General features: G+C 51.5%; 1 protein-coding gene across 7 annotated transcripts in view; it reads right to left on the bottom strand.

Annotated features, from left to right (window-relative positions):
- The window catches only part of CAMTA2 (calmodulin binding transcription activator 2), a 59796-nt gene extending 49348 nt beyond the window's left edge, over positions 1-10448 (bottom strand). For 2 of the 7 annotated variants that reach the window (XM_083472482.1, XM_083472488.1), the window contains exons 1-3: positions 8633-8830; positions 7540-7649; positions 6460-6563 (exon numbers count right to left, since the gene is read on the bottom strand). In XM_083472482.1, the coding sequence (XP_083328608.1) occupies positions 6460-6563; positions 7540-7567 (132 nt within the window). In that variant the 5' untranslated portion in view covers positions 7568-7649; positions 8633-8830. Of the gene's footprint in view, positions 1-6459; positions 6564-7539; positions 7650-8166; positions 8274-8632; positions 8832-9553; positions 9864-10342 lie in introns of those variants that run through there. The other 5 variants (XM_083472483.1, XM_083472484.1, XM_083472486.1 and 2 more) reach the window with 5 other exon arrangements.
- Positions 10449-12940: the final 2492 nt, after the last annotated feature.

Genomic DNA, 12940 nt, shown 5'->3' with positions numbered 1-12940 from the left:
AATAGGATTGGAATTGCCCAAAAAAGATGTTAGATTATTTTTGTATGCCACTACAGCGGCAAGACTGCTATTAGCAAAAAATTGGAAATCTCAAGAAATACCAACGGTAGAAGAATGGCAGATGAAGATGCTGGAGTTTTTGGAGCTGGCCAGACTGACTGGGAGAATCCGCGATCAGAAAGAGGAGGAGTACCAAGAAGACTGGAAGAAATTTAAAGACTATTTAGCTAAATATTGTAATATAAGATCATTAGAAGGTACTTGAAAGTATCTGATAGGCCTAGGATTGGAATAAGAATGTTGTATAGTAATATGGATTTGAGTCAAAAAAGAAAAGAGATGAAGATAGATAGTTGAAGGAGTTAATTGTATTAGAAAGAGGATTTTGGAGAACTGTTACAAAGGAGATACAATGAAATTTGGTTAGGGGGGAATGGAGGAAGTCAGACCACAATGAAAGATAACTTGGATTTTGGAAGTGATAACTGTTTATACTCTTTTTTTTCCCTTTTAGTATTGTAAGATGTTTCGTTTCGTGTTTTTTATACGTTATATTTGTTATAAATGTGGAAAATCAATTTTAAAAATTGGTGTTTTTTAAATAAAAAAGCGCCTTCTGGATCAGGCCAAAGGGATGCAGTCCATCATCCTGCTCTCACAGGGGCCAAACGGGTGACTACAGAGGGACTCCCTTCCTGCCATTTCCAGAAACTGGTACCCAGGAGCATTTCTGACTTTGGAGGCAGAACACATTCTTCACTGTGGCTAGAAGCCGTCCATAGCTCTCTCCTCCTCCATGAATCCTCTTTTAAAGCCTCTTCCTGTGGCAGGGAGTTCCATAGTCTAACTCTGCACCGCATGAAGAAGGACTTTAAAAAAAATAAATCTGTCCTGAATCTTCCATTTTGGACTCACCGCTGTCCATGGAGGCACAGGTCAATTCTGTGTCCAGGGCGGCTGTCTACCAGCTCCATCTGGTATGTAGGCTGAGACCCTATCTGCCCGCAGACTGTCTGGCCAGAGTGGTGCATGCTCTAGTTATCTCCTGCTTGGACTACTGCAACGTGCTCTACGTGGGGCTACCTTTGAAGGTGACCCAAAAACTGCAATTAATCCAGACTGCGGCAGCTAGACTGGTGCCTGGGAGTGGCCGCTGGGACCACATAACACTGGTCCGGAGAGATCTGCATTGGCTTCCAGGATGTTTCCGAGCACAATTCAAAGTGTTGGTGCTGACCTTTAAAGCCCTAAACGGCCTCAAAGGCCCAGTAGACCCTGAAGGAGCGTCTCCACCCCCATCGTTCAGCCCGGACACTGAGGTCCAGCTCCGAGGGCCTTCTGGCGGTTCCCTCCCTGCGAGAAGCCAAGTTACAGGGAACCAGGCAGAGGGCCTTCTCGGTGGTGGCGCCCACCCTGTGGAATGCCCTCCCATCAGCTGTCAAGGAAATAAGCAGCTATCTTCTCTTTAAAAGACATCTGAAGGCAGCCCTGTTTAGGGAAGTTTTTAATATTTAATGCTGTATTGTTTTTAACACTTGATTGGGAGCCACGAGTTCTAGAGTTATGACAGAAAAACTTTACTCTCTCCACTTTCTCCGGTGTAAGCGCACCAGGGTCGTTCTATTTGGTTTGTAAAAACCAGTCAAGGAAGGAAGGACAAAGGCTTTTCAGCGGCAATATTTATCCCTGTCTTAAGAATCTGTATTGGATTTCAAACTGTTTTCGCAGACGAATGCGCTCTAACTGTTTGCATAGATGCAGTTTTTAACTGTTCACATGTACGAAATTGGTTTTGTTTTAATCCTTGATGGCATTTACCGCAAAAACCGCCTAGAGGTATTTTACGGGAAGCCGTTCCTAAATGGAACCTGAGAATTATAATTAAGATAATCATCATCCCCCAGAGGTTCTATAGCAGGTTATACCACCTGGCGGGTATATCCTCCTTATTCCAAAACAGGGCAGTTAATGTGAACGACGCCCGTCCACCAGATCTCCCCAAAGCAAAACTTATTTTGGTACAGCTCCACAAGACCCAGTGCCCTGTCTCCGGCTGCGGCAGTTGCTGACACCCCCAAGAAGAAGACAGGGGAGCCCTTTTCCCCAGCGAGCAGAGACTGGCCTTGTTTACTTGGTGCTGTTGGGAAGCCCTTTGCACTCACTAAGGCAGGGGTCAGCAAACTTTTTCAGCAGGGGGCCGGTCCACTGTCCCTCAGACCTTGTGGGGGGCCAGACTATATTTTCTTGGGCAGGAAGGAACGAATTCCTACGCCCCACAAATAACCCAGAGATGCATTTTAAATAAAAGGACACATTCTACTCATGTAAAAACATGCTGATGCCCGGACCGTCCGCAGGCTGGATTTAGAAGGCGATTGGGCAGGATCCGGCCCCGGGCCTTAGTTTGCCTACCCATGCACTAAGGAGCACATCAGTTTATGTGAAGAGGTGATGATAGGATACGGTCACAATCGGGAGGGGACAGGCTGACCTGTTACTGATCGGGTCTTGTTTGTTATACATTTAACAACAATAATTAAAAAAAAAAAACTGTGCAAGTCCTGGGACCCTCAGGCCAGTGACCCACTGTTATGTACTGACTTGAATAGGATCCAAAATGCAGCAGTCTGATTGGTCCTAGAACAATAGGATTCAGAATGCAGCAGTCTGATTGGTCCTAGAACAATTCAGCAGTATGATTGGTCCGCAGGAGCCACCCAATCCAGCTCCAGGTGGAAGTGAATCCGCAACCTGATTGGCCTACAGGAGAATCCCAGAATTAGCCAATCACGTGGGGCCCGTTGTGTAAATAATGTATATAAAGCAGATACTTTGGGGAAACTTCCATTCCTCCTCACCACTATGAGCTGAATAAAGAGCATGAAATCCACTCTCGACTCCGAGTATATTTCACCCACCTTATCCAGGATCCTGTCCCCAGGTGCCGGCAAGAAACCTGCAAGCGGGATCCGAACACAAGAGCAGCTATGCGCTGCTCCGGAGTGTAGGACGCGAACTAATAGACTCAAGTCACGAGAAAGGAGATTCTAAACATCAGGGAGAACTGTCTGACAGCAAGAGCCAGTCGACACCGGAAACAGACACCCTTCATTGGAGTTTTAAAAGAAGAGGTTGGGTGTCCATCTGTCATGTATGATCTAGTTGAGATTCCTGCATGGAAGGGGGTTGGACTAGATGACCCCTAGGTGCCCTCCCAACTCTCCAATTATGACTCTAAGAAGGAATTCCTTTTATCTGTCCTTCCAATATTCAGCTTCACCTCTTCTCTATAGGATCTCAGCTGAGGTCCGGTCAGTCGCCCTTGCTACCTGCCCTTTCAAGGTTTGGATGGCAGTGGTCAAGGTTTACAAAGCAATAACGTCCCCAACCCCTGCTCCATGCTCCCGGGCGAGTTTCGGAAGCTTCGAACGTTGCCATATATTTGTGATTCATAAAATATTCCGATTTCAATTTTTGTTTTAGGATTTAAATTTCCTGCTTCTACTTGCTCCCCTTTGTGCATTTGCTATAATTATTTAATTTGCTTCTCGGGGGGGGGGGGGGTACTGCTTTCTTTGTGGTGTTTTCACCGCACCCTTCCTCCCCAAAGGGAGCCCAGGGCGGCCTGCCCACAATCCAGCTGGACAACAGAATCAGAAAACCAAAACACTCCCCGTTATGAAATAAAACAACGGTGCATTCCAGAGGCAGAGATGGAAACATCAGCCCACAGTCTCAGTCGCCTCTCAGCAACTGTGATTCCTGCACCGCAGAGGGTTGGACTAGATGACCGCTGGGGGGCCCTTCCAACTAGGATTCTATGAAAACCTGCAGCCTGGCCACCTTCTTTATTGACCTTCCAAATTCTGCTTGGGGGGGGAAAGGCTTATGCAGGCTACTTAAGAAAACATGTTCTGTAATATGTTGTCTGTCCCCGTAATATGACCTCAATCTAAGGGTCGGTAATGTGCTTTCTGTACATGCTGCAGAGGGAAGTGAGGGTCTGATGGGGCTTATCAATCTGGGAAGGGAGCCCATCCAGGAAAAGGAAAACCTTATTCTAAACCTCCGCTGCCTTGTGCGATACCTTCGGGAGATGAAAAGGTACAGGGGTAAAACCCTATGGAAATCCAGAGAGGGGTCCCTAAGACTGTTGGATGATGCCTTGTACGCCTCCGTACAGCAACTCCTGCAGCCAAGCTGGTGCCCAACGTCCTGCTCTGCTTTCCTTTGGACCACACCAGCAAAGCCAGGGGGGGTGTCTTGTCATCTGGGAAGCCCGGGACCCCCAAACACCCCCCCAGGCTTGCACCCCACGGAGGCCACTTTGGTGCTGTCAACACAGAGGTTTGACCTCACCCCAGGAGGCGAACTCCACTGTCTCTCGAGACAGACAGATGCCAGCAACAATTTATCTATATTGTTAAGCGCTCTGATTTTTTAAAAATGAAGTTGTGCTACGCAAGTATTTTTAGAAATAAGCTAAATATTAAATGTGGGTTTGCTAAAGCTTGTTATTCCGTTCAAAGCAAATAAACAAACTCCGCTTCCCGCTGACGTTGTTGCCTTCTCGTCTGCCTTCTTTTACCCTTATCAAGTTTGTCAGCTTAAACCATAAATGGCATATTTCCCAAACTTCCGATGACCAACAATCTATGGAGGGTGTGTGTGTGTGTGTGTGTGGTGCATTTTCAAAATCCACCATCTTAACTGCTGTTAATGCATGAGCTACTATTTCCATGTCCTACTCCCAATATTGTGTCCTTAAGGCAGGGGCCAGGGACTTCAGGTTTAACTTAAAGGTAAAGGTAAAGGGACCCCTGACCATTAGGTCCAGTCGCGGACAACTCTGGGGTTGCGGCACTCATCTCGCTTTATTGGCCGAGGGAGCCGGCATACAGCTTCTGGGTCATGTGGCCAGCAGGACTAAGCCGCTTCTGGCGAACCAGAGCAGTGCATGGAAACGCCATTTACCTTCCCGCCAGAGTGGTACCTATTTATCTGCTTGCACTTGGACGTGCTTTTGAACTGCTAGGTTGGCAGGAGCAGGGACCGAGCAACAGGAGCTCACCCCGTCGTGGGGATTCGAACCGCCGACCTTCTGATCGGCAAGCCCTAGGCTCTGTGGTTTGACCCACAGCGCCACCCCTGGCCTACAATCCTCTCCATGTGGCCCTCAGAGCTCTGCCCAGGCTACCCCCACCTCCTGTCATCAGTGCTGCTAAGTGTAGCCACTGGGCTGGATTACTGATCATGCCTCTTGACTGTCTGGACCAATGACAGAGAGGGGTCTGTGCAGGAACAAGACCACTGTACAAAAGTAAGGATTTCCAAACATTGCCCTGCCCATTTTTTGCCCCTGGCCCCGCCCACTGCTGCCATGTGCCCACCCCCAGGCTGGAAAAGCTTGCCCATTCCTGGCCTTCAGTTAGCCAAATCCTATCTTAGAAAAAAACTTAGGGATTCAAATATTCTAAGGAGTAAATAGGAATATGTAGCATCCCCAGGTGGTCACAGACTCTGTGAATTCTACAGGCCCTAATGACTGCCAAGAGATTGATACCGATGAACTGGAAGAATGAAGACAAGATTCCCGTTAATCGATGGATTGATAACAGTGATAACAATTTTAAAAATTCCTTCCAGTAGCACCTTAAAGACCAACTAAGTTAGTTCTTGGTATGAGCTTTCGTGTGCATGCACACTTCTTCAGATTCACAATTGTGATAACAATTGCAATGTATGAACGGATTGCCTGTAGGCGTAGACTTTGTTTGGACAAGTATACTGATATCTGGAAAGAGTTCATACAGAAGGCAAAGGGCTCTTAGTAACCATATTAGTAACCATGCATAGATTAGGATAATAAGAAGAAGAAGAAGAAGAAGAAGAAGAAGAAGAAGAAGAAGAAGAATGGGACGCAGGTGGCGCTGTGGGTTAAACCACAGAGCCTAGGACTTGCCGATCGGAAGGTCGGCGGTTCGAATCCCCTTGACGGGGTGAGCTCCCGTTGCTCGGTCCCTGCTCCTGCCAACCTAGCAGTTCAAAAGCACATCAAAGTGCAAGTAGATAAATATATACTGCTCTGGTGGGAAGGTAAACGGCGTTTCCGTGCGCTGCTCTGGTTCGCCAGAAGCGGCTTAGTCATGCTGGCCACATGACCCGGAAGCTGTACGCCGGCTCCCTCAGCCAATAAAGCGAGATGAGCGCCGCAACCCCAGAGTTGGCCACGACTGGACCTAATGGTCAGGGGTCCCTTTACCTTTAATAATAATAATATATTATATGATAACCTATAGCAATGTAATTTACTTAATGTATTATGCTGTGCTTTTTGCACATTCATTTCCTTTCTCTCTTCCCCCCTCCACATTTTTTTTTTCATTTTCTTTTTCCATTTTATTCCTTTATAAATGAAAATCTTTAAACAAAATATCAATTTAACTATCCATAAAATACCTCGTTGGTGTTCCAGCGCAGTCGCTCCTTGGGCAAGGCGGGACACTTGGGAACGCATTCCACCAGCTTCTTGGGCAGGAAAACCTTCAGGTGGTGGTTGTTCTCTGGAAGGGGCGAGGCAGGCGGAGGGTGAGACCCGCGCTGGGCAGGGGGGCAGGGGGGTGGCAAGAGGGAAGACAGGCTCCTGGGCTTCTCCGAGAGGGGGCAGGTGGGCGAGAGGTGGGGGGCCGCAGATCCCAGGGGAACCGAGGGGAGTGGTTGCCCCAGCGCCCAGCATCCTGTTTCTGAATGTTCACCTCCACCCAAAACTCTTGCTGATAGGAACCCAGCAGGGGAGAGAAAAAAGAGCTGGGATAAAAGACCCTTTCACCCCAATTTATTAAGGACGGTCTTCCCCAGCGTGGCAGAATTCAGGTGTTCCGGGGCACAGAATTGCTGACGGCACCAGGCCATGATGGAAGGCTCTTCCAGGGTTTTGTTTTGTTAGCAGGGCCTCCTGTAGCCCTTGCAAAGGTGCAGGCATGGGGTGAGGAGTCTTAGGGTTCTCTTGCTAGTCTTGGAGAGGGACCCCACTGGTTGCTTGCTTTTTAAAAAAACCACGAGTCGCCTTCTTGACCAGTGCTCCAAACCATGTGTGAATGCTAATAATAAATACATATGGAACACACAGACATGGAAAAACCCAACCAAAATATCCACAGCCGATTTTAAATAAAATTTATAAAGCACCAGGCCACATGGTTGGCCAGCAAAAATTCAATCACAGCAGCCCAGAAGCACCTTCCTAGGTGAAGGAGCCTGGTGACAAAATTGATGTCAAAGTGAGTGGCCAAACCACTAGGCAACAAAGCATGGGTGCCAACACTGAAAAGGCCCTGCCGCTCTCCGGCCCTCTCTTCCACACAGGCCCTCGGGGAGATATAATTGGGGCAAGGGGCCCAATCCAGACTTGGCGGGGAGGGCTCCATGAACAGGAAAGAGCGCCCAGGGAAGCATTGGGGAGCCAGGATTCCTGGGTCTCTTTGGAGTGGGAGGAGGACGGAGGAAAGACAGGAAAGGACCCAACACCCAGCAACTCACCGGAGACCTCTGTGGCTTCCTTGTTCATCTTTAGAGCGTTGAGTGGCAACAGCGTTAGAGTTTTTGGCCGGGGGGGCTCAGATCAGGACGCGTGAGGACTGGGATCAGACCTGGAGAGGCAGCGGGTGGGGAGGTGGGTGTTTAGGAAGGCCGGGGTGCAGAGGCACAGAAGGCAGCCCCCTACCCCCAGGGCCCACCCCCTGCCTATATCACCCACATTACACCTGACGCATCCCCCACAGGCCCCACACATCCCTCACCCTCTCATCATCCAGGATCCACTGGTGTTCTCCTCCCTTCTCCCCACACAGCGCAAACAAGCACCCCCACCCACATTGGCTAGCTAGCACCCTCATCCCAGAGATTATTTAACTGCGATTCCTGCGTTTCAGCGGGTTGGACTAGATGACCCTTGGTGCCCCTTCCACAGCTACGATTGTATACCTCTGCATTCTCTAAAGAGACCCTCAAAAGGATTACGAAGGGGTGAACTCCCCCCACTTTTCTACATCAAGCTTATTGCTGCCCCTTGCACCAATCCCAACCCAGGGGGGTTGGGGACAACTGGAGGCGCCCCTTCCTTGACCCCCTCCTCAAGCAGTCAAGTGAGATCACCCACAGCCTCACCCAGACACCCCCTACAACTGGGCTCCGGCTCTCCTGCCACCCCCAAACCCCAGCCTTTGTGCTCCAGCTTCCCGGCAGAATAGGGACCATTTCAGAGCTGCACCCACGCAGGAGAATCTCGCCGTTCCCCCGCCCCAGCTGCCAAGCTCAGCCCCACACATCCAGCCACCCCCTGGCCAAGCGCCCCACGTGGCTCCGGCCGGCCCCAGCCGCGCCCCCAGCCCCGAACCCAGCCTCCCCCGCCGGTGGCCAAGAGACCACGCCTCCCGCCCCATCGCGTCCCCCGCTAGCCCCACACCTCGGCTACCCCCGCCACGCCGCCCATCCCCGGTGCTCCATCCGCCCCCCCACCCGCGCCTGTGGCCCTCCGGCCCCCGCCAGGCCCCGCGCGCAAGGCTGGCCCTCGGAGCCCTCCAGCCCAGCCGCAGGGCGCATCCTTCGCTCCCGCGGAGCCTCCGGGGCGCACCTGCTGCTGCTGCCGGGACCCCCGCCGCCTCCGCTGGTGCCCGAGCTCCGCCGCCGGCCGCCATTCTTCTCGCCAGCACCGGCTGCGGCTCGGCCCCTGCCTGCCTGCCTTCCTTCCCCTGCCCGAGAGGCGCGCTCCGCCCCGATCGCTGACAGCTCGCCGCGGCCCGGCAGCGTCTGAGCTCAGCGCGCAAGAGGAGGCGGAGGCGGAGGAGGCGGAGAGCCCGAGGAGGAGGAGGAGGAGGAGGAGGCCGCCGGGGCCAAGGGGGCTCCGGAGGCGGAAGCCGGCGCGGGATCGGGCGCAGATCGGCGCTGGGAACTGGGCGGAGAAATTTCCCACGCTTCCCGCGCCGCGTCCCGAGCTAAGAACAGCCACCCGGCGCTCCGAGCCAGGCGGGGCCGGATCCCCGCCCCACGGGAGGGGGGGGGGAATCGGGCAGCCCAAGAGGCGTCCCCCTCCCGTCCCACACCCTCAGCCCCATAAGAACCCAGGCGGTCGCAAATGAGGAACGGCTCAGGGAGCTGGGCATGTTTAGCCTGGAGAAGAGGAGGTTAAGGGGTGATATGATAGCCATGTTCAAATATATAAAAGGATGTCACATAGAGGAGGGAGAAAGGTTGTTTTCTGCTGCTCCAGAGAAGCGGACACGGAGCAATGGATCCAAACTACAAGAAAGAAGATTCCACCTAAACATTAGGAAGAACTTCCTGACAGTAAGAGCTGTTTGACAGTGGAATTTGCTGCCAAGGAGTGTGGTCGAGTCTCCTTCTTTGGAGGTCTTTAAGCAGAGGCTTGACAACCATATGTCAGGAGTGCTCTGATGGTGTTTCCTGCTTGGCAGGGGGTTGGACTCGATGGCCCTTGGGGTCTCTTCCAACTCTAGGATTCTATGATTCTATGAAATTAGAAACGGGCCCAAACCAGGAAACAGCGGCTGCGTTTCAGCGGAGTTTTTGCGCACAAGCGCCATCGTTCGTTGCAACATCCCCAGGCCTGGCAAGCCTCGCCGGAATCACAAAACGTTTCGCCCAAGAGCTTCGGTGAGTTTAGCCTGCGGGAGGACACTCAGTCCAGAAAGACAGAAGGCATCATGGAATGGGAGCGTTGGAAAGGACCCCCAAAGGGCCATCTAGTCCAACCCCCCTTGCAATGCAGGAATGTCGACTAAAGCATAGGACACTGAGATCCAGCTCCGAGGGCCTTCTGGTGGTTCCCTCGCTGCGAGAAGCCAAGTTACAGGGAACCGGGCAGAGGGCCTTCTCGGTGGTGGCGCCTGCCCTGTGGAACGCCCTCCCACCAGATGTCAAAGAGAAAAATAACTACCAAACTTTTAGAAGACATCTGAAGGCAGCCCTGTTTAGGGAAGCTTTTAATGTTTAATAGGTTATTGTATTTTAATATTCTGTTGGAAGCCTCCCCAAGTGGCTGGGGAAACCCAGCCAGATGGGCGGGGTATAAATAATAAATTATTATTATTATATTATCCCTGTACGAATTCCTGGAGGATAAAGGGTATCCTTGGCTGCTGCCTTCCCTCTATGGGGGAGCATACCTTTGAATACCTGGGCATCATAGTTGTGCTCAGATTCTGCTTGTGGGTGCTTAGTGGGCACCTAGTTGGGCGCCGTGAGAACAGGGTGCTGGACTAGACGGGATCCAGCAGGGATCTTATAAGAAAAATGGCAAAACCCAGTCAGGCCTTGAACTAACCAAAACGTAACCATCTGTTATGTTTTTTTCTTCTTCAAATTTGTACACCGTCCGAAGATCCCAGGGCGATTCACAACATAAAACTACAAAAGGAAAATAACAAAATACGTAATAAAACAAAACAAACATAATAAAACAAAAACAAACCAGTAACATCCCCCTGCCGCCCACCAAACACATTTAAAAGGCCATGGATCTGCCCAAGGCCTGGTTGAAGAGGAACGTTTTTGCCTGGTGCCTCAAGGTGTATAATGAAGGTGCCAGGCAGACCTCCCTGGGGAGAGCACAAATGGGGAGCTACTGCAGAGAAGGCCCCGTTCTCATGAAAAGGGCCTCAGCAGATGATCTCAGATTCCCAGCTGGCTCATATGGGGAGCATATAGGGAGAGGGGGTCCTTGAGGTACCGCGGTCCTGAGCTGTTTAAGGCTTTAAAGGTTGAAACCAGCACTTTCATAGAATCATAGAGTTGGAATAGACCACAAGGGCCATCGAGTCCAACCCCCTGCCAAGCAGGAAACACCATCAGAGCACTCCTGACATATGGTTGTCAAGCCTCTGCTTAAAGACCTCCAAAGAAGGAGACTCCACCACACTCCTTGGCAGCAAATTCCACTGTCCAACAGCTCTTACTGTCAGGAAGTTCTTCCGAATGTTTAGGTGGAATCTTCTTTCTTGTAGTTTGCATCCATTGCTCCGTGTCCGCTTCTCTGGAGCAGCAGAAAACAACCTTTCTCCCTCCTCTATGTGACATCCTTTTATATATTTGAACATGGCTATCATATCACCCCTTAACCTCCTCCAGGCTAAACATGCCCAGCTCCCTTAGCCGTTCCTCATAAGGCATCGTTTCCAGGCCTTGGACCATTTTGGTTGCCCTCCTCTGGACACGTTCCAGTTTGTCAGTGTCCTTCTTAAACTGTGTTGCCCAGAACTGGACACAGTACTCCAGGTGAGGTCTGACCAGAGCAGAATACAATGGGGAGCCAGTGCAGTCGGGTCAGGGTCGGTGTCAGGATCGAACCTTCTTGCGCCAGTGAGCAACCTGGCTGCAAAATCCTGCGGCCGCTGAAGTTTCTGAACCGTCTTCAGAGGCAGCCCCACATATAATGTGCTGCTGTAATCTAGCCTAGAGGTTACCAGAGCATAGGCAGAAGTTAGGCTGCCCCTGTCCAGTTAGGGCAGGGGTCAGCAAACCTTTTAAGAAGGGGGCTGGTCCACTGTCCCTCAGACCTTGTAGGAGGGCAGACTATATTTTTTTTTGGGGGGGGGAATGATACAAGAGCACCACGAACCCCGGTGGCTGCTTACCTGTGTCTTGCGAGTGGCAGGAGCTGGTGGCGGCAGGACGATGAGTGGCGCGCGAAAGGGCTCTAGAGAGGGGCTGCTTACTGCCCAGTCCCCTTCCTTCTCTAGGCAGGGCGGGGAGAAGCCAGGAGGAGGGAGGGAGGGAGGAGGCACCGGCGCCACCGTGGGAGGGAGAGGGAAAGAACGCGCGCACTGGCGATCCAAGCAGTGATTCCCAGACCGTCCGCGGGCCGGATCCAGAAGGCAATTGGGCCTGATCCGGCCCACAGGCCTTAGTTTGACTACCCATGAGTTAGGGGCACAGCTGGGCCACCAGACGAAGCTGAGGGAAGGCACACCAGGTCTCCTGAGTCTCAAGCAACAGCAGTGGATCCAGAAGTATCCCAAAGCTAGGCACCCACACCTTCAGAGGCAGTGTAACCCCATCAAGAGCAGGCAACCTCCCCGCCATCTGGTCTGGGGAACCACCCACTAACAGTGCCTCAGTCCTATCAGGATTGGGCTTTAGTTTATTGTAAAGGAGAGTTGTGTGTCATCAGCATATTGCTGACAATGTGGGGATGACCTCAATCAGCAGTTTTCTGTAGATGCTGAACGGCATAGGGGATAAAATCAAACCCTGAGAAACCCCACATTGAAGGCTGCGCAGGGCTGAAGAGCAGTCCCCAGGCATCACCCTCCGGAAATGACCATCCAGGGAGGACACCAGAGCCACTGCAAAGTCATTCCCCCTCCCTGACCCTCAAGTCTGCAACGCCCTGAGATTCCACCTGCCCCCAACTTGTTAAATCGTTCTGGGTTTCGCACAGCCCCTGTCACTCATTCCAAAAGAGCCTCTCCTCATTACAGGAGCCAACTCCATCTTTATTTATTCCTCATAGTCAGAGGCCAAGCTAGCTACTGTTCTGTATATGGCCATCAAGGCAGGTGGTGTGCCTAGAGTAAGGCCCAGCAAGTGATTTGGGTAGGGTAACTGGATGGTGGGGTGTGTGTGTGCGTGCAATGATTCTGGAGCAGTGATAAGAAAGAGGAGCATGTGCCCAACTGCTTGCCATTGTCAAGGGTTTGTGGGCTCACTTCTCTGTCCAGGAGTGGCACTGGAAGGGTTCCTGGGCATGGCAAGCTGAAGGCCAAAACAGGAGCTGTATCTGAACGTGGGTTTGCACCTCTCTGCGTGGCTCATGTAGGATTTGTTGGGGGAAAGATCTGAGCTGCAATTCCCACTAGGTTCCTTTTAGCCCTTGCTGAGCAGCTCAGTAGGCACACGGGTCTTCCCAGTTTGATCTCTTCCT

This window comes from Podarcis liolepis, assembly GCF_965112155.1.
Source record: "Podarcis liolepis genome assembly, chromosome: 13".
Classification (NCBI taxonomy): domain Eukaryota; kingdom Metazoa; phylum Chordata; class Lepidosauria; order Squamata; family Lacertidae; genus Podarcis; species Podarcis liolepis.
This window is presented reverse-complemented; position numbering and strand designations above follow the sequence as displayed.